Below are 21,672 nucleotides of genomic sequence, written 5' to 3' on the forward strand. Positions count from 1 at the left end.
TTTACTCAAGTATCTTAGAAAGTAACTAAACAGTATACAATGGTAAAGGAAACTGCCTTGCAGCTCCAGCTCACTCCCAGTTCTTTTTTAATGCCACTGAGGTGGCTGGGCTAAAAGAGAGAATGTCAAGAGCACAAAAATAGCACTGAGATACATAACAAATACGAAAATAAGTGAAATTTTGGCAGTTAAATACTACTTATTTAAAAAAAAAAAATACATATTTTGGAACATACCACCATCCTTTTTCCTACAGATTGACTGTTCAGGACTGCTACTCATATCTTTCTGCTGTTAGTGCTTTAAAAAAAAAAAGAAGAAAAAAAAACCAAGTTCCACCCATTTTTAGCATCAGGACAGCAATAAGGAGGCTTCCGCCTTATGGCAGAAGACGTGTTTCAATAAGGCCCACAGGCCAAGAAGGTTAAAATCACAGCAACAGGACTTCTTAACCAGTAATATTGTTCAGCATTCACCTAGAAATTTACAGCTTTCAAGCCTGTCCTTTAAGTGAAGCCAAAAACATTTGCCTTGATGGAGAAACAGCATCGGGTAAATGAGAAACTAAAAATTATTAACTTTGATTTGCTCCTGTCTTCAAGATGAAACTTCTAATGTACAAGTGCCTTCACGTGTTTATAATCCTGTCTGAGCATACAGCATCCAACATGGACTTACAGGGGATTTATACTCCATGTGATAGCATATAACTGCATTTCTCCAAACCGTTTATTGGACCAGACAGACATTCCAGAGATGAGCCTTCACACGTACAGGATGTAGAAAAGGAGCCACCCAGTAATCAATGCAAAATGAAGCCTTCTGGAAACATTCGTTCCAATAGCTCCCACTGGACATGGACAAAGGAAATACCACAAATAATAGGTTTTAATTAAAATGTTTTATAAAGTGTGCATTGGCACATGCTAGCAGGAACTGATAAAAGTTACTTTAAGAGAAAATAGCTTAGAAGAGCAATATGTTCAGCTCTTATTGAAAGAAAAGAGATTATGGTATTTGTCATTGATGATCAGCCTGAATGCCTTGGAAATCTCACCTTTGAAGGACAGCAACAGGAACTCCTATGAATAAAGAGACAACCACTGCTGTTGGTGTTGTCACTGTAGTAGAAAGACAGACAGTTGTGTGCAGTGGCTAAAAGGACTTAAAAGGTAGATCAATCAGCAATGTGCCAGACTATGGCTGCCACCTGCACACATTGCACAACTAAGGGAATACCCCAAGTGCTCCTCCACCACAGTTTTGAATCAATGAAGCAACTCATGAAGAGATTTAAACAGCTTAACGTGGATGACTTCTAGAAAAACCCAAGCTACCTCAAAAATAGTTTGGAAAATACCATGTGAGCTATACTGGAAACTGCAGAACTAGAAGGAGTTGAAGAGAAGTCCAGGAAGTTGAAACATGACAGAACAAGCAATACAAATGCTCAAAAAATTTAGAAAAACCAAACACAAGTACACAAGGAAGACATTAAGGGCACTACTAGTCTTGGATGCGACACGCATTGCAGTTGCTCCTGCCCTTGAAACTGGTTGCAAACCCAAACTTGTAATCACTTCAGTGAATATCAAACCTGTGTTCAACACTCCAAATATCTCCACATTTTTAGTCAGAAGCCAGACATGCCTATCATTAATAGCTGGCAGCAGCAGTTCAAACGCAGCAGGATTCACACCCAATCCAACTATTTTCAGCAGCACTGTTTTCTCCAGAGAGAATCAATTACCACATGCATAGCCTCCCTTGCAACCATCATCTTCACTCCAATCCTTGATGTCTGATTACACAGCATCTGTAACAGCCATCCTCTTCCAAACAGTTCTTTGTTATTCTGAGCTTACTAAATAGCTGCATGTCAAGTACTTAGAACCCAAATTAGTAGTATCACACAAACAGCAACTGCCTTTCCTCATTCACTGACTTTCTCATCAGTTGAGCTCTGCAATTTCAAGAGAAAGCTCTGATTATCTTGGAATACCCCACTGCTCACACTGCCTTCAGGACTTTTCTTTATGCCTACAATTACATTTATGGAAAAAAAGAGGAAAATGTAGGCATATAGAAAAGGCACTCAATGCCCACACTATCCTGTGAGTCCTTCAGGAGAAGGATGTGATGATGGCCACAAGTTACAGATTAAGAGGTTCAGACTGGACATCAGGAAAAATTTCTCTACTAGAGCACCATGAAACAGGCTGCATAGAGAGGGTGTCTGTTGCCTGAAGTTAGTTTTTCTACTCACATTTCTGTTCTGTACTCCCATAACAATGACTGCATTTTGGTTGACCCTCTTGAGAAGCAAAAGGCCTTAATGGTAACAACCTGTATTGTTATTGTATATCGAATACATTCGGTATCATACATTCAATGCTAAGTGTCCTTCATCGATCTCTAATTTCTTCAGCAAGCTCCAATACAGGTACCATGGGCCTCCAGTGCAACAAATGCACAGTAAAGAGGTGTTTGAAACAGAAGGTGAAATACCAATGGTAGAGGAGAAGCCGCTGCCTAAGTGTTCACACACAATTCAAGGAGTCGCTCACACTCCACCTGAGACTTCAACTGCTTGGACTAGAGTCCCTTTGCAGTGAGCTGATGAGTACCCCTTTTGACTCCTTGCTCACACACACATTCACTCTTAGGTGCACTTCCTCCTTCAGGCACAACCCTAGGCTTCCTGCAGCACAGTCTCAGATGTCTGACTCCAGGAAAAGAAATAATTTGAGTGGTACAACTCCAGCTGGTTGCCTCTAGGGAGGGGTCCTGAATAAAGAAATCCCTGGGCAATAACACCCTTAGAATTTATGCACCTGCTCTTCAGGTGCTTTTTTAGTCCGGTTGTGATTTCTGGTCTGGGATCTTCTAACACTTTATTGGATTCCTTCTCTATCTCCATATAGGCAGGCTGTTAACTGCTCTTATTGAGTTGCAGCTTCTGCCAAGGGTTGCAACCTCTGGTTTGTGCTTCTTGTGTACCTGCTGGTCAGCAGAGCATGGGACACTAACAGAGTCCCAGACCTAGGATAAACATTACTCAGCAACAACTAAACCATCAGTGCATTATCAACATTCTTCTCATACTAAAAACAAAACACAGCTCTATACCAGCTAATAGGAAAATTACTAAGAAATGTAGTAAATTTCCAGCCAAAAGCATATCTAGGTTAAAGTCCACAGCTTACAGCCTAAGGCTTCAGCAAATCTAGCTACTTGTGCTAAGCAAGTAAAGCTAAGCAAACAGCATACTAAACCACACAATATTAAAACTCTGAATGAGTGACTTATTCTATTTAATACTTACTAAGCAACTAATATCTCTCAACACCAGAAAGTGTACGGAACAATTTAACTGACATGAAGCAGTAAAAACTATGGTGGTAAAAAAAAGAAAACCACACACGACAAAACCCAAATGACAAAATAACAAGCCACAAACCCCTTCAAATGACAATGAGCCCTCTGTCTTAACACATCATGCCTGGTCTCTAGGGAGGGCTACAGACAAACAAGGGATTGTGCCCATGACCAAATACCAGGGTGCTAACACAAGACCTATGAGGAGAGAGTGAGGGAATGAGGCTTGTTTAGCCTGTAGAAGACAAAGCTTTGGGGATAACAAAAGGCAGCCCTCCTCCACCTGCGGGAAGATAACCCAGAAAACAGAGCCTGTTTTCTGAAGTGTTGCATGGTGGGATGATGAGAGTCAGTGGGCATAAGGTAAAACAAGAGAGGTTTGGACTGGATGTAGAGAAAAGTCTGTCCAACGTGAAGACAGTGAAGCATTGGAAAAGGGTCTACAGAAAGGCTGTGCAGTCCCTGTTCTTGGAGGTTTTCAAAACCTGACTGGATAAAGACCTGGTCTCACCTCACAGCTGACACTGCTTTGACCAGGAGGTTGGACTAGAGACCTCTGCATGTTCCTTTGAGCCGGCATTACCCTGGAATTTTGCAAAATCTTGCTCTATTCTTAAGAACACTAAATATTTGAAAGACATTTTAAACCAGAAAGACCTGGACAGTATGGGGCACATTAAGAGTAATAAATGCAGGTATATTTTCCTCTAGATTTCTATATTTGGATATGCAATACAAGATTAAAACTGGGGGTTTTGACCCACTTTTTATGTTACACGTGTGCACACAAGTGTGCGAGTATACTGCAGTTACATTTAGTAAAAACTCTTTTTACTAAGCCCGCAGTGAAAACGTCTAAATAGACCCAGAAAAAAATATATGAATAACAACTCAGTTAAGAGAAAGGCGGAAGAGTTCTGTTTTAAACAACAGAATAGAGACAGAGATTCCACTTCAGAAGAAAACTGCCTTCTTCATTTGCTATAAAAGCAAAACAGATGGGATTGATTGATTGAATGTTCACTCCAAATTAGCCTTAATTTACTCCTCAGAATCAACCTGCGCCAGGAGACAGAGCATTATTAAGCTTTTCTGAGTTTCAAAGCAACGATATAAGAAAGTAACAGAAGAGACCAACACCAGCCACAGACTAATTCCGAATATTTGCCAAGCCTAATTCCAAATTTAGCCTTGCTTTTCTAGGATAAATCCACTTTCGTCCTCAAGCTGATCTCATATCAATAATCACAACATATGAATTTAACAAGTACAAAGACTAGTTGCTTTCAAAGAAATAATGTAATATGTACACTTAATCTTTTAAGTCCTTACACAATGGGAAACATTTGGACAAGCACAGCAATTTGGAATAGGTTTTCTAAAAGAATAGATTTGGAAGCTAAAATCATCAGATGTCAACAGACAGGAATTCCTTTGTCAAGAGCATCCATTATAAGATTAGGGCAAAAATTCACAGGAAACAAATATGCCTTTGTACAATCACATCTGAGGCATCCTTAAAATAAACCCTTCAATCAGAATATATTTTTTTCCTAGTAAGTTCACATAAAGAAGTTAAATGCCTTGAAATAAGATTCATTCTCCTTCCAAATCTGGTTCTCTAAAATCTTGGTTAGTCATACAACCTTTATATAGATATTAAGTTCTTTTCAGAACCCAGATAAATTCTTAGACTTTCACTGTAATTTCTGCTCAGAGTTAAACATCCATTACACTATCTTCTTAATCACTTTAAAAACAAACCTCACTTTGCTATTAATTTAGGGCAATTTTATCAGCTATTTCTCAAAAAACTAAGTTATTTCCCCATCTTCTTAACTCATTTATGTTTTAACTAGGCTTTCGGGATGCTTTTTCATCTGCTTTGGGAAGCTCAACACCATGGGAAGATGTCCTGAGTTCAGCAGTAGCTCTGATGATGATACCAGAAAATGATATCAAAAGCTTATATATAGGTTTAAAAAGTGGTCAGACCAGCTTATGTCAGAAAAACTTAGCAGGCAGTATCACATGAAAAGACAACACAACTACCTCAGAAAATCAAAAGTCACACATTGCAGGAAGACAGGAAAGTGGGATGGCAGGAACAACAGCAAATGTTAATTCCAGTAGCAGTTTTCTAAGACACCACACTACTTGGAGCTCTGGTCTGACCAGACACAGCCATCCACATGGCTGTACATGAGACTGTTACCAGTGACAGAAGGGCAGAACTTACCCATGTAGATTTTAGAACCATAGAATCAGGGAAAAGACTTTTAAGATAATTGAGTCCAACCATTAACCTAGCACTTGTCCTATGAACCAAAGAGATACACAACAGATGTGCTCCTTAAAACAAACTTTTCTCCCAAAGACTTTATTTTGCTTCCCTAAGTACACGAAATTAACCGCAGTCATTGTTTTAAAAATTATAAACATGTCTTCATCACTTTACAGAGCACTTCAAGATTTTTTGGTCTTAAGTTCCCGTACAAATTCTACCTGGTGAAAAGCAATTCAAATTATTAGATACTGTTTCCAGTCTTTATTGTCCTTCTCTGCTTCAGTGTCTGCAAGAAGGATCTCAGGATAAGAAGCATCCAGATTTTCACCACAGCACTAACCCATGAGATAGAAGGAAAGTTCTAACTAGGTCATCTTTTCTCCTCAATGAGCAGATGTTCTTTAAACAAAACGGACTGTTCTGTAAAGAACTGAAGTAACAAAGCCTGGTTTTCTAAGAATTTCAGATTTCTCTAGGTTTTCTTCCTTCTGCAATAAAACAAGCACAATACTCAAAACCTTACATCCCTGTGTAATGTTCTTTGGGCATATGCATCATTTCAACTGAATTAAAAAAAAAAAAGCTATTAGGAAAAGGCACCAAAAGACCTCTTGAATAGGACTGTCAGGAAGCAAAACCAGAAACCTGACACAAGACAGGACTTGATCAGATTGTGAAAACAGGTACTGGCAACAACACTGGACTGGATATGAATAGCAAGGTTCCTCCAAATTAAGTTACTCTAAAACCAAATGACTCCACAGAAGTTTTTTTAAATGCAGTATTTACTCAATTTCACCCAGAGAATGGCAGCTGCCACTTTCTAACTGCACAGGAAAGAGGACTGCTGTGCTTCTGGGTTTGCTTTAGGGTTTTGTTTGTGGGTTGTGGTTTTTAAAATAATATTTATTCAACTTACAATAGGTTTTGACGTGGCAGGAGAGGGCTGGTGAGGGGGTGAAGCAGAAGACATCTGCTGCCCTCACGCGGTACCTGCAATAACCACAGGCTTCAATGAGCCGCAGCCTTTCAAGCCCAAGCCCTTCACCTGCTTAACTACAAGAATATTTTAGCAAAAATACTGTTTTAAGCATGCCAGCCATAACATTCCCTAAAGAACTGGCGGGAGAGGGAACAGAAGGCCTCCTTGTTTTCACACTGTATCAGTTTCGTAGTCCAATTCACTATCCAAACAAGTTTTCCAGCATATCTGAATGTAAGCCAGAAGAGCAGAAGTTGCTTAGCCATGGGCTCAGAAGAAACTTTTCCAGTACAGCAAGTCCATAATCCATTTTGTAACCTACCCTATCACGTTATTTAGTCTTTACAAAGATTAAAGCATTTAAAAAAAAAAATTAGATCAGAGAACCAAGCAAAAAACTTAATTCCTCAGAAAAGAACACACAGTATTCCATGCAACTTTCCCTTCTTCAAGCATGAGACACAGTGTAACACACAAGCATAAAAAACACAAAAAAAGAACTGCTCGGCAGGAAGAGGAAACAGGGATCCCCTAAGCAGTTAGTTCCAGGTACCATATTACTTAGAACTCTCAGGGCGAGAGATTTGACAGTAATTATTGCACATCTAAACACTTCCACGCAAGTGTAAGCAACATCATGAACAAGGACAAGGATAAGAAAAACTGCTTATAGAGTAACTGCATTCCTACAAATGCATAAACAAATACACAACTGTTGAGCAAGGTATACTTATACTAGGCACAGCATTATGTCAAAACCTACAATAACACACAACAGCCAAAAGGGGAAGATGAGGGGGTTAAACCTTTTGGCTACACTGTTAAGTCTTAAATAAAACCAAAAGAGCCCTAACTTCCTGAAATTAAAGTCTGCAGAAAAAAATTCTCATCTTAGTTCTTTTTTATGCTACAATTATAAAGTTTTCTACAAAAGCATCAACTTCCCAGTGCAGGTTCTTCATTCTTCACCTAATGGTTCCTCTCACTTCTCAGTTCCATTTTCTGAAGCCATACTTACAGTTAAACACAAGAAGGAATTCTGCATCAAGGCTGTATCAGAAAAGCAGCAAATCACTAGATAATAGTAGATTTGTCTAGTCCTTCATCCATCCATCCTTTCAAGCAAAAAGTGTAATATGCATAGGACAGTACATCATAAAGAATACTCAGCCCTAGTTTATGAGCTATTTGTATAAATTTTTCTTCAAAGTCTCAGTAACTACATTAAGAAACTTTACGCATTCAAAGGTTAGGAAACACTAGCCTAAAGGCAGTCGCTTCCTTTAATGGCATGGTTTCTATTCATAGAAGTACAAACTATTCCTCAAATAATACAATATGCTGTAATTATAAAACTAACTTTATGGGAAAAAAATATATGCAGCAACTAGGAGTAATACACTATTGTCCAGCACCAAAGCTTTCATATTTTTTAATAGAAATAAGGCCTACTTTTCAATGTGCAAACTTACCCTTCAGAAGTTTAAAAATATTCAAACTACATATGAAGCACCCTTAAATGTGAGGCAAATGTAGAAAACTCCATCAGAAGTAATACAATTCTCCACTAGAATTCAATTTGCAGTCTCTACATTGTATTAACTCAAGCTTCTGCTTCTAATGAAGTACTGGACTCAAACACAAAAGCTCTGAACTCAGACAGGGAGAAACTGATGTTATAATGAATCATATATAAAAATAAAAGCCTTTGCAATGTTCAGATAAGGCACTTCTAAACAGAGATTCTGGCAGCAGTGCTAACAAAAAAAAAGCAGCACTGCTAATTTCCTAGCTATATAATGGAGAACCGCCTATGCTTTATTTGGAACCTGGTAGAATTGTATGGGGCAAGTCTCAAAAGGCAGAAAAGACTCAGCAACTAAATTCACAGTAATTAGATTTCTAATTATACCTACAGCATTAGTGATTGCTATGGTTAAAACTGCCTGAACTGCTCCATTATTCCACTCTTTTCAAAAACCTCAGGTTTTTTCATCCTTTGAGATGAAATTCTAGAAGTTTAGCCTATGCCTCTCTATATACATACATATTTTAGAAAGTTTAAAGAAAAAAAACAGTTCTGTGTTTGAGCATGAAGAGGAAAATTAAACTTTTCCATTGTAAAAATATACTACCTTTAAAAAGAGAGAGACAGTTGTGGTACTAATGCAGCCTGAGAGCATGAATACAGTGCCTTTGATGTGGTAAATCTGAAGGCTGAAAAACCCCAAACCAGCATTCACAACTGATCAGGTTGTGCACTTACGCACTTCCACAGATGCATCTTAGGCAACTTTTAGCAGCAACTTATACTAGCCACATATCCTATATCCTAATATACTAGCCTATATTCTAATTACAGTACCTATATCAAGCCACGAGCACTGCCCATGCAGACCATCACCAGTTTTGTTATTATCAATACAGCACTTCAAAATACTGCTATGTTTTCACAAAAACAGCAGACAGCCTCTGCCCCAAGGAAGCAACTGCAGCATATGACTGCTCTCCTTAACTAAGCAAACGTAGAATACATAATTACAGGACAGCAATCCTTATTTGGCCAACTGGACACTACATCAAGAACCTTGAGACCTTTATTCTATTCATAGCTCTGCCCTTGAGCTGCTGTGTGACAGAGAATAATTTCACTTCCCTGTGCCTCAGCTTCCTCTGCCTTCCTGAGTCAAGTCTAGTAAGTTATCACACTTCATCCCAAGAAATACGTCTCAACACATTTTTTGAATTAGGGTATCTAAACACTATCACAGCTGAAAAGCAATACTTACATGGTATCTAAGCTATTCTGAGATTGATTAATTTCCTACAGAGATAAGAAGATGCAAGCGCACTTATAAATTATTAACTTTGTTAACATTTATTTATAGTAAGCCTTCATACACAAGAAGCCATCAGCTACCTACCTGTTGCAAAAACTCAATTTTTATTGATTTCTGTGCCATCTCGTTTCCACTACTTCCTTTAAAGCGTACATGCATCTGTGCATAATGTTTTGAACAAAAATAGTACACAGAACATGCTTTCTCACTGTAGCCCATTAAACTTTTCTGTAGTTAGGCTGTGTTACTCCTTTATTTCAGGAACTATTGAGGGGCATACTTAACTCCACTGTTGCAGCTCAGATGAACCCATGTTCAGCGTCCCTAATACTGAAATCCACAGGATAATAGCTGCAAAAAAATGACGTGCTGTAACAGGAACTGAGTTAAAGTAGGAGGGATTCTAGCATCATCTGAAAATAGTTGAAGACAAGCACCATAAATATTTATAAGCTCTTAAAAATAGAAATAGCTATTTTAACACATTCTGATTTTTCCTTTTTTTTTTTTTTTTTTGAACAGAGCAAGAAATGTGAAGTTTTGGCCCCCAGGGATATGTACCTTGGACTGTCTTGGCAGTCAGTTACTGAAAATACCAAGAACTGGTTAACAAACATCCTGTAGTTTTTGTACCTGACTAGAATTTCAGCACTATCCTCACAGGCTATTACTTCCTCAAGAAAGCAAGGCATACAGAGCAATATAATCATGTGGTGCCTGAAGGAGTAACCACTTGAAATCATCTATCTCAGGTTCAAACATCTACTCAGGATATGCACACACAGTACAAATTACTTTTTGCTTGATGCCTGGATGCACGATTACATTCCTTCTAAAGTGCAGGAGAGATACATAATTCATACAGAGACATACCTCATCACCCATTTTGTATTTGTCCTTGCGAGTCATACCCTGGTTTAGCTGTTCTGTCGCCTCAGCCTGACACTGTGATGTAAGCCAGACTGAAGTGACAGAAAAATGAGATATTATAGTGACAAGAGCACCAAAAAGGTTAGCAGAGATAATCTAGGAAAAATCTCCTCTGCAAAACATCCCTGAGTGTGACATGCATGGTCAGAATCAGTACTAAGGCCACGCTCAGATCACAGCAGCAACAGCTGACCAGTTTGAGATAAATCACATACTACCTCCTTTGTGCCACAAGTTATTGCCCCAGTAATATCAGCAGAAAACAGATTTGAGAGACAATTGTTGAGAAACAACTGAGAGACAATCTATCCCATCTATCCAGCTCCCCACGTGTACCAACCCACATCTCAGCTATTAACAAAAGGCGTCCTACTGCTCGAGAAAGAAGATACAGGAAATACATGCCACGGGCCACCCTATGGTTTTACCTGCAGGATCATGGAGAAGACATGATGAAGTGGGATTGAAAACCTACCTCAGCTCTGGAGGAACGGGTGCGTGAATTGAAGTGGAGAACAAAGGTCAAGGATGATCATCCCATGAAAGCTGCAGCTTCAGTCTCTGGTGAGCAGGTTCCCAGATGGAGTGGAAGAGCTGATTTTACTCCAACTCCTGTGATAAAGATGACTAATCCTTTTCTGTAAGACTTAGGTGACCAACGTTGTGATGACTAATAGAGGGGCCCTGTCTCCAGCCAGGTGGAGGTAGGGGACACTCGGATTTACTGGACTGTGTGAATCAGATGGCTTGGCACATCAGTCCCACAGAAGTACAAGGCTCTAGTAGATACCAGTGCACAGTGTACCCTAATGCCATCAAGCTGTCATGGGGTGGAACCCATTTATATTTCTGGAATGACAAGAGGATCCCAAGAGTTGACTGCACTGGAGGTTGAAATCAGCCTGACTGGGAGGAAGTGGCAAAAGCACCCTATTGTGAGTGGTCCAGAGGCTACCAAGCATCCTTGGCACAGGATAGGGTACTTCAAAGACCCAAAAGGGTACCGATGGGCTTTTGGTATTGCTCCTTTGGAGACAAAGGAAACTGAGCAGCTGTCCACCTTGCCTGGTCTCTCAGAGGATCCTTCTGTTGTGGGGTTGCTGAAGGTTAAAGAACAAGTGCCAATCACGATCATCAGAGTGCACCAGCGGCAATATCGCACCAACCAAGACTCCCTGATTCCCATCCATAGGCTGATCCTTAGACTGGAGAGCCAAGGAGTGATCAGTAGGAGCCGTTCACCCTTTAATAACCCCATATGGCCAGTGCGAAAGTCTAACGGAGAGCGGAGACTAACAGTAGACTATCGTGGCCTGAATGCAGTCACAGCACCACTGAGTGCATTGTTGAGAAACAATTTTGGGAAATTGCTTCTCAAAAATTGTTTCACTGACATGAAACAGATTTGAAATGAGCATGAAAGGTGCCCAAAGCCAACCTGCCTGTATTAAAGCTGCTGGTGAAAGCCCATGTGATCTATTCCAGCTAATGAGTGATAAGGTCGAGCTTTCCATTAAGGCTGGGTATATTTTATAGCACAACTGCCGTTGCTGCAACGGCTAGAGGTCAGAGGTACATGCCTTGTGCACCAAGGGATGTACAGTGACATGATGGAGGAGAGGCAGAGAACCACTTACTAATGTGGATGAGATAGTCCTCACAGGGAGGCATTGTTTCCAGCTGAACTCAGTGCTAAGGGGTTCACAGTCAGCTGAGATGCATAAGTCCTTTCACCTCTGAAAGCACTCAGCTGCAGAGCAATTTCTAAGAGAGGTAAAGTGCTTTCGCTGCATTGTACCTTCCAGAATATCAAAAGGTGCTGACTTTGACCTCTGCAAAACTGCATGTGAGGATGAAGCTTTGGCTGCATGTAAGACACTGACTGCTGCCCCTTACAAACACTATCACAATTCTCCTAACACAAGTCACAGGAACATATCCTTCCCAAACCTGGGGGATAGGGAGAAAATGCAGAAGTGTCCTGGTTTCAGATGGGATAGAGTTAATTTTCTTCCTAGCAGCTGGTACAGTGCTGTCTTTTGGCCTTAGTCCAAGAACAATGTTGATAACACACCGATGTTTTAACTGTTGCTAAGTAGGGCTTATCCTGATCAAGGACACTTCAGCCTCTTATGCTCTGCCAGTGAGGAGGGGCACAAGGAGCTGGGAGGGAACACAGCCAGGATAGCTGACCTGAACTAGCCAAAGGGATATTCCATACCATAGAACATCATGCCCAGTATATAAAGTGGGGGAAGTCGACAAGGATCCTTGCTCAGGGATGGGCTGGGCATTGGTCAGCAGGTGGCAAGAAATAGTGGTGGGCATCATTTGGTTGTTAACTGGGTTTTGTTTGGTTTATATATCTCTTTTTTTTATTACCCTTTTCATTATTATATTGATATTAGTATTACATTACACCTTATTTTAATAATTAAGCTGCTCTTACCTTGACCTTCAGGCTTTACATCTTTTCTGATTCTCCTCCCCGTCCCACCGGAGGAGGGGAGGGGTAAGTGAGTGGCTGTGTGTTACTGAGTTGCCAACCAGAATTAAATCACAACAACAAAAGTTGAGCAAGTGAAGCAAGTGAAACACTAATTTAGGTTAAGGTCAAGTAAGCAAAGCTAAAACCACACTGTTTTGAACTGGGCAAGTTCCTCAACTGCACCCATCAGCTAGCAACACAAATGGAGAGAGGGAGAAATACAAAGGCTCGAACAGGGACTCAAACAGTAACAAGACTGCTGTTGTCAGAAATAGCAAGAGTATCTTACTATTTTAAGATGCAAAATGAAGGCCCGACTGTGTGTAGGGGGATGGAGAAGTATTCTTGCACTTTGCTTTCTATCTTGCTAAAAAGTCAGAACTAAAACAGCAACATAGGGCTGAAAAAGCTCAAATGAAGACAGAGTAACGATGAGCATAAGTATAGCATGACAACCACTCCTCAATCCACAAAGTGCTTAGGGTGCTATGCTCTTACTGCCCTTCACTAAATCTGCCCCTAAAGTCTGAGGAGTGTTCAGGGAGCTTTCCTCCTCTGGAGAAATCTCAAGGACGAAGCAACATTACGCTTGCTCCCTCAACAGCACTGTAATGTATCATTTCTCGTTGCCCCAGCAGAGTTTTGCCCTGCGCTGTTAACATTACAGCAGCACCGTTCCTGGACAGACAGCAGGGTCCTTAGAACAGCAAGGTTGTAAAGTAACATGAGGTGTTTCACTAAATACATGGTAACATGTCAGAAAAAATGAAGCACTTTCATTCCCCTATGTCTTTAGCCTACCTTGTGAAGCGCTGTCTTCTAGAAGACAGAGAAGCACTGATGAACTTCTTAAATTTTGTTTTTAATTCTTTTATTGACCTTAGAAGTTCTGATCCATATTCACTGAGAAGACTGTTCTGTCCTGGAGGGGCTGCCTCTAGTGAAGAGGGCAGGCAGCTCTTTGTGGTTCCATCAAACAGACAGAGCACTCAGGAACATACACATCTACCTCCAGCCAAGAGAAAATTAACTGGCAAAACTATAGCTGTGGAAGATACTAGCACAACTGAATGTCCTGATTTGCAAGAGTTTAAGTTTAGCCATGCTTCTTATTCTGGCATATTAACAGGGAGCACAAAGTAGCTTGGAACAGCAGTAACAATTTCTGGGCATTAAATCCAATTTTCTCTATTCTGCACAGATAAAAGAATCACCACCCTTAGTACACTAAAGTTTTCAGCTTCAGGCTGAACACAAGTGGAACGTTTCAGCCCAATAAGAGAATTCTTAGGAAAATTAAGCTACTTTACCAGAGAACTGTTGTTTTAACTCCTGTTTTTACATCTGTGTTTCCAATATTCACTGCTGCCTTAATAATTTTACTTCCTATTTTTAACATTTTATAAAGCATAACTGTGATCCTCAAATCCCTAACGCATCTGAAAAGTAGCAAAGTTTCCTTAAATCTGAAGCTGGAACCATGTTATGAGGATTTTCTAAATATTTGGTCTCAATTTTGGCCCAACAACTACAGCACTAGGAGACTACAGAGCAGCTGAATAGACAAAGCAAACCTTGAAGTTACTAATAACTCAAACATCAGTGAATTCACAATAATCTGTTCCAATGCTGTTCCAAGTCCCTTCCTGAAAAGTAAAAAAAGCAACTGTTTCAGGAAATTTAACACTGCTACATAATACTATCCAAAACAGAGTTTTTAAAATAGCTAATGCCCACAAGGTTAAAGTCTCTCAGGCTTTCCAGCTTGGAAAGCAGCAGCAACCATCTACCAAAAAGAACACACACACTCTCCTCCCTAAAGCTAAGGCTTCAGATAGATATAGAGCAAGTGAAGTGGTTAACATTACCATTTGCTTGCCACCTTCACAACAGGGGCAAGAGTGCCTTGTAATTCTACAGTATAAAAGGATATGCTCCCTCACCCACTTAACCATAAATTCAGACAGCTTAGCTCAAACTACTTTCATCAGAGATTTATGCTCCCAGTGCCAAGTTGAGCTGGCACAGAGATGTTATTTTCTACAGGGGCACTCTTGCATTTCCTTCTTCTGGCAAAGGCAAGTAGGACAGTAACTCCCAGAGATGATGATCTGAACATAAAACTATTATATGCTTCTTTCTACAAAGGGAACAAGTTTGTCTCCATGGCCTAGTTGCTCACTGACTGAATGTCTTTCATTTAACAACAGAATGAAGTGAGATGTCAGTGTATGCAAGATCCACCTCCTTAACGTAGAACAAATGACACCCCTAGTAACTCAAGATATAACAGTTGTACCCACACTATGTATCATCACACAGACTGTGAAGCTTTAGCCACATGCAAAAGAGCATACTCATTCCAAACCCTTATAAAAAGATCCATTTCTTTGACACATTCTTAGTCCCCTGTACAGGAATTGACAAACATACTACTTCACTTTGAGAGAAATTGGTATATTAAAGATAAAGGTATGATTGCTTTTGGCTAATTTAGCCTTTTTTTTTGCTGCGAGACTGGTTTCCATGGAAATGCAAGCAAAGTAAAAACCTGCAACCAGAAGTGAGTCAGTTTTGCCTGTTTATGTCTCCTCAGTTCCCATGGAAACAGACATTAAAAAAAAAAAGTATGAAAAGGATAAGGGTCCTGAAATACCTTCAGAAAATCTCTTCCCAGAGCTTTATCTCTTTGGCTGCCTTTCCAGCATTAGGGTTGAAAATAACACAGAGCAACAGATGACAGAGTAATGACTCGATTTCTTTATGGAGGCATCAACAGAATGTACCTGGAGATGTTTCAAAAGCCACATTCAAACTGACAAGCTCAAAATCTACAGCTACAAATTGTATTAACTCAGGGTTTGGCAAAAGTACCTAAAGTAAAGTATGTTTTTCTTTAAATTCATTCAATGCTAAATGCAACAGGGAACAGGAAAACAGCATCACACTGTCCTTTTCTGAAGTATATTTCAATACTTTCAGAGGGCAAAAAAAAAAATCTGCCTTGGGGGAATGAGTTCAATATTTCCATAGCCAGGACATTTTTAATGGAATCATTCCTTCCTTACAACACATTCATTTTTAAGTTGCAAAATTAGCTATACACATACTGGGTTAAATAATAAACATCAGCATTAAATTTTACTATGACTATATCCTGTCCTTCAGTTATGGGTAAAAATGCATTCCTCCGAGCTGATGAGGCAAATCTACGAGGCACTGTCAGCTCAATTCCATCACCCATCATACTTTTCAAAGATAATGGGGTACCTTCCTGTGTGCTGTCTTTTTCACACTCATACAGATAACATCTTCCTTCCTCCACAGAGCCAAATGCATCAGGAAAGGTGAAACCAATAGGACCAGAAGCTATTAGGAAAAGGCTGTAGTGCACCTGACCTTCCAAACCTGTTCCTGTCACTACCAGTACTATGTAAGAATTCCCTGATAACTCAGTGTCCAGAAACACAGCGAACAGAGTTATAATTATCTGCTGCTGCAAGGTCCTTCTAGAATGTACATGACAGCTAAACCTGATAGCAAAATTCTTATTTCCTTGTTTGTCTCCCACATTGTGTTATCAGTTCTGCGTGCTTAACACCCTTCATGCAACTCAACACTTAATCAGAGAGCTGCAGCATCTGTCACTGTTGCCTGTCTGGGAAGAACATGCAAGGACAGTGTTCAACTCTTACCACTATTGTCAGAGACTGAAACTGTATTACAGAAATCAGGACAGAAAAAAGAAAAAGGAAAGTGTACCTCTATCCTAAACACTGTTCATAAACTCCAAACAATCACCAGAACTCAAAGGCCCTCCTGCATTTCTACAGTGCTACGCACCATTTTTTTGCACTTTGTTGCTGCCCTGAGAACTTACACTATATTGCCACCAACATCAAACAAGGCTCAGGGAAGAGTAGCCGACCATGACAGTCACTAAAAGGATGACAGAGGGCTAGCCACTGGAGGTTTGTCTTGAATTGAAGCAGCAGTCGAATTTAATTCGACCTTAATTAGTTCACATTAGCTGAATTCAATCTATTCTTCACACAAGAAAGATAAGCCTTAGAGAATTAATTCTTTTGTATCTCTTCAGCATTTTGGCAAGGTGTACAGTCGCACAGTAAGGATAAGAATCTCTCAGAACTCACTAAGGCATCACTCAAGGAGGACAGATTTAAATGGAAATGATAAGAAAAACACCGATTCCTATCTTTCAGTCTATTCAAAGTTTAGCCTCCTTTCTTGGAGGTGTCAGAAGTACAAACAAACAAATTACTTTATTCACTTGCTATAGCAGCTAAATATACAAACTCCAAAGTCGCAGCAGATTCCTTACAGTTATCATTCAAATTCACCCGTATCAACAACATACAGAGGCAGTTTCTAAAACATCAAGTGAACAAACCATACAAGCAGCAAGTAAGCAGATCAAGTATTTTTCATCATACTCTAGAGCAAATTTGTGTCCATTATTAAATGCAGGTGTCAAGTTTACTAAAATCAGCATCTGAAGAGATTGCAGGGGTGTCAGATATCAGGATCAGCTTAGTTTCATGCCTCCTCTCCACACAACACAGAACAAAGACGAATGCGATTACTGAAACTAAGGAGTCACAAACAAAATAAAGACACTGGTCACAAAGAAAGAAAAAACAATTGAATAAGAAGATAACTTACACATCAAACCCAATAATCTTAAATGAAGCACCCTAAAGCTAACACATCTAACTCAGTTTTGCCTTTGGGGACGTCAGCATGATCGTATCAAGCTTAAGGAGACTTACAAGGTCACACACTGAATTGTAATTCAGGATATAAACCCATGAATGGCTATCAAGCACCACCCTGTCTTGTGAAATGAGCTAAGACTCCCCTTCACAAAATAGAAAGTATAATTGCACCATTACACATTGTATCATATTACTCATGCTCAAGAAAGCCTAATCATGGTTAAATGAGCAACTTCAACTCTGTCATTTGTTAACTTCCAAATGTTTATTTATAGAAGCTTAACATTAACTGGTTGTATCAAGTTTCCCACTATAGGCTTTTAAATTTGTATTTTAAATCTGCGTAAGTTCCTCATGCACAAAATTCCACGATAAACAAAACTTTTTTTGATTCATGCAAAACTCCTTTAAGATCAACTGAAAACTGGTATCATCTTAGCTGTTTCCAAAAGTAATCACGGAATCTTGCCCTCTCACACTGGACTGGTGTTTACACTAACATTTCCAGGAGCTTCATCTGATATTTGAGACACAATCTATACAAGCGTCTAGAAGAAAACAAACAACAGTACAGCCCATATCCACTGTGACAGCTGATAAAGATCAATAAGCTTATTCTTCAAACTAGCTGAATAAGCTTAATGCAAGCACTGCGACTTCCGAGAATAAATGAAGAACATATTTTATATACAAGATGATTTAAAAGGAGACACACAGCTAGCAAAAAGCCTGTGACATCACCTCACAGGGCTCCTGTCAGAACATCCAAAAGCAGCCAGTATGCTCAACAGAAATCACTCTAACTTGGCTGGAACTTAAAGTCATCTTTCCAGGTAGAAGCATTCATTTTTAGCAATCCACAATGTTTGCACACTGATTTGCAATGCTGCATCACAAAACTCCGACAAAAGTTACCACAGAACTCCCCAGGGACTGTCATGGCATAAAATAACAAACGGCACAGGAAACTAAAAGCACAAAATCCAAAGAGGTGAAACCTGAAGAAATTTAAAACTCATGCCAGCACCTTGGTATGTGGCATATAAACACAGCGCTTCTCCTCCACGTTTAACAAAGTTCACATACAAGCTGTGGCCCGAAGGGTTTTTTTGCAGGCCTTGGGAAGTCCCAGCATAATTTTTGGTGGTACGAATGAAGTAGAGGATAGCAGGTGGTATAATTTCATAACAGATCATCACGTGGTAGAGACACATAAATGTCCTTTTAACTACATTTTGTACTTCTTTTCATGCAGGAAGGATTTTCTATACTTCATTGACAAAAGTGTTAGTTCTCAGAAGGTCACAATCAAGATTGGACTCCCTCTCTGAAGAACAAACCTGAAGCAACAATCCCTGCTCAGAAAGCAACTATGCATTTCCTTTCAAAAATTCAGTCTTACAATACCTGTTCTGGTACAGGACACCTTAAGAGCCCTCCTGTCAAAATCACTTCATCAGTGCAAATGCCACATCCAAGTCATCATCCGTCATCATGCAAAAATTAGAACATGTACCAACACATACAGAGCATACAGAGGTATAACAACATTAAATGCAATAAGTATTACAGCAGAAATCTCCAGCAGTATGCACAGTAATGCTACACAGCGAAGAAGGAATTTGACGGACAGCTTTTTTGTCAGACTGGAAAACAATCCTTCTGGATGAGTGTTTCTCAGCCACTGATCCAGGGAGCAGTGGTCAGCTGAGAGAGGTCTGAAACAGCCCGTGGAACAGCTGCAAAGAAGGCTGGCTTGTGTTTTGGGCAGGAGGGGGAGAGGAATGAATTGATATTTTCAACAAACACTTTTCACGAGCAAACAAGAAAGCAATCACCACAAGCAAAAATAAGAGCAGTTACTGAGCAATCAAACTTCAGCCTAATTTATATCCCTTTGCAGCTAAAACCTCCTATAGCATTACTGCACAGTACAATCCTCAGATTGTATTCAATGAGGTCAGATGTCTCTTTAGACTTAAGGAGATTGAGAGACATCCTTTCAGATGAGAGATATTTGGCAGATAAATGGAAGATGAGGATTTCTGAAGGACAAAGAAAGATGACGAGATAGCCAGCATATATGATTACAAAAGGAAATTAAAATCCACCAGAGGGAAAAAACCTCACCTCAGATACTGTAAAATGCACAGAAATGTTCAGGGAACAAATGCTTCAGCACATAAAACTATTTTGACAATTAAGAATAAACTAACATAGGATATTGTAAGAACTGGAATTTTTAATATTACAATTATAGAGTGTGAACCTGCTTTTGTACCAGTAATAAAAGTAAAGCCATAAAGAGCATTAGGTAATCACAAATTCAACCCCTTAAGCATACTAAAAGCTCCAGCATTTGATTGGGCTTAATCACATCCCACTAATACTGGTAAATCAGAATCACCTCAGTACTATTGCAACAATTTGACAGTCGTTTCAGGGAGCCCAGAAGGAGTTACACGGTGCTCATACTTACTTGAATCTTCCCATCTGAGGAGGTGCAACTTCCAAGCAGAATAGTACAGAAATCCCAGTACCAGAAAGAGGCAGAGGGCTAGCAGCAGGTTACGCATAAACACCAACAGTCCCATCTTCACATTAAATCTGCTCTTCTACATGACCTGAGAAAGAAAAACAGGTTGAGGTTGGAGCCACCTTCTCCGACGGTCATCCTCCCAAAACACACAATCCCACACCTCCAGTAACACACAGATCCAAACCCACGCTCTTCGCGTGCTACCTGACCTGCATCAGTGAAATAATAACGACCACCCTCGGCAGCTGCGGGGTTTTCGTCTCACAAGGGTAAATGCCATTCCGAAGAGGCAGCAGGGCACTGCCACGCTGCCCCAGGGCAACGCCGCAAGTCTCCGTCCACATTTATGCCCCGGTCCACTTCAGATAAATACCCTCCGAAACCGCCACACACAGCGGGGCCTGGCAAGCATCGCGCTCCACCCAAGCGCAGGGCAGCCGGGACGCGCCACAGCCATCCCGCAGCGCCCCGGGGCGCCCGGGGTGCCTCAGGACAGCGGGGCCGGCGGGAGCCCGGAGGCCGAGCAGGTCCCGGCAGGAGCCCCGGGCACGCTGCAGGGAAGACGCTGCCGGAGGATCAGGGCCGCCTGGAATCCGGACTGGAACGGGAACCGCTGGGCAGACAGCAGGGCGCGGGCCGGGCACCCCGCCGCCTGTCCCCGCCTCGCCGAGCTCCGCTTCCAGCCCCGGCCCTGCTGGATCCCCCCCCCACCCCTCCTCACCCGGCAGCCGCCGGCGCTGGGGGCTCGGCCGCCGGCTGCGGCCCCCGGTCGCGGGGCTGCGGGCGCCGCCATGCCGGGCGCGGCGCAGCGGGACCGGCCGCCGCGGCTCTGAGGGGCACAGCGGCCGCCAATGGGGCGCCGGGGCGGGCCGCAGCGCTGCCGACCCGCCCGCATAGCGGCCGCCGCCAGCCAATGGAGCGGTGCGGGGGGCCGCGCCCGCAGCCAATGGCGGGAGGGAGGGCGGCTGGGGGTCGTCGCCGGAGGGGCGCTGCGGCAGGGCGGTGGCGCGCGTGCGCAGAGACCTCTTAGTAAATCCCCCCCCGTTAATCGGTGCGCTGCACTGCGTGCGCGCGCGCTTCGGCGGCTAAGGGGCACTGCTCCTCCTTCAAATCGCTGCCCCGCTGCCAGGTCACCCGGGCACCTCCAAACCCTTGTGGTGACTCCAAGCACTCCGCTAAGCTTCCTCCAGACACGGCGCTGCAGGAGCACTGTCAAGCTCTGCATTGTGTCGCTGTTCCAAGCACTGCACAACACTGCACCTTCCTGCCCCTGAGACACCTCCAGGTCTCGCAGTCCCCCCAGACACTGTACCACACCTCCCTCCTAACCAGCTGCTGCATCCCAGCAGTGATGTTGCATTGCCTAGCGTCGAGTCACTGCATTGTAGTGCACTGCATCTCCCTTCAACTGTGGCACTGCCCTACCTCTGGACACTGCGCAGAGCAGCTCTCACCACTGCATTGCTCACTGCACAGCCTAGCCTGCATTCAC

General features: G+C 41.6%; 1 protein-coding gene across 8 annotated transcripts in view; it reads right to left on the reverse strand.

The window, feature by feature from the left end:
- Positions 1-20,989, reverse strand: part of ST3GAL3 (ST3 beta-galactoside alpha-2,3-sialyltransferase 3) — a 188,195-nt gene extending 167,206 nt beyond the window's left edge. For 4 of the 8 annotated variants that reach the window (XM_061451472.1, XM_061451470.1, XM_061451471.1 and 1 more), the window contains exon 1: positions 20,121-20,265. In XM_061451472.1, the coding sequence (XP_061307456.1) occupies positions 20,121-20,235 (115 nt within the window). In that variant the 5' untranslated portion in view covers positions 20,236-20,265. Of the gene's footprint in view, positions 1-20,120; positions 20,266-20,340; positions 20,472-20,901 lie in introns of those variants that run through there. The other 4 variants (XM_061451474.1, XM_061451473.1, XM_061451466.1 and 1 more) reach the window with 3 other exon arrangements.
- Between the last annotated feature and the right edge of the window lie 683 nt (positions 20,990-21,672).

Source organism: Pezoporus flaviventris, unplaced genomic scaffold (assembly GCF_033815535.1).
Source record: "Pezoporus flaviventris isolate CSIRO_AGI_PZ_B2104156 unplaced genomic scaffold, CSIRO_AGI_Pfla_v1 ptg000013l, whole genome shotgun sequence".
Lineage (NCBI taxonomy): Eukaryota > Metazoa > Chordata > Aves > Psittaciformes > Psittacidae > Pezoporus > Pezoporus flaviventris.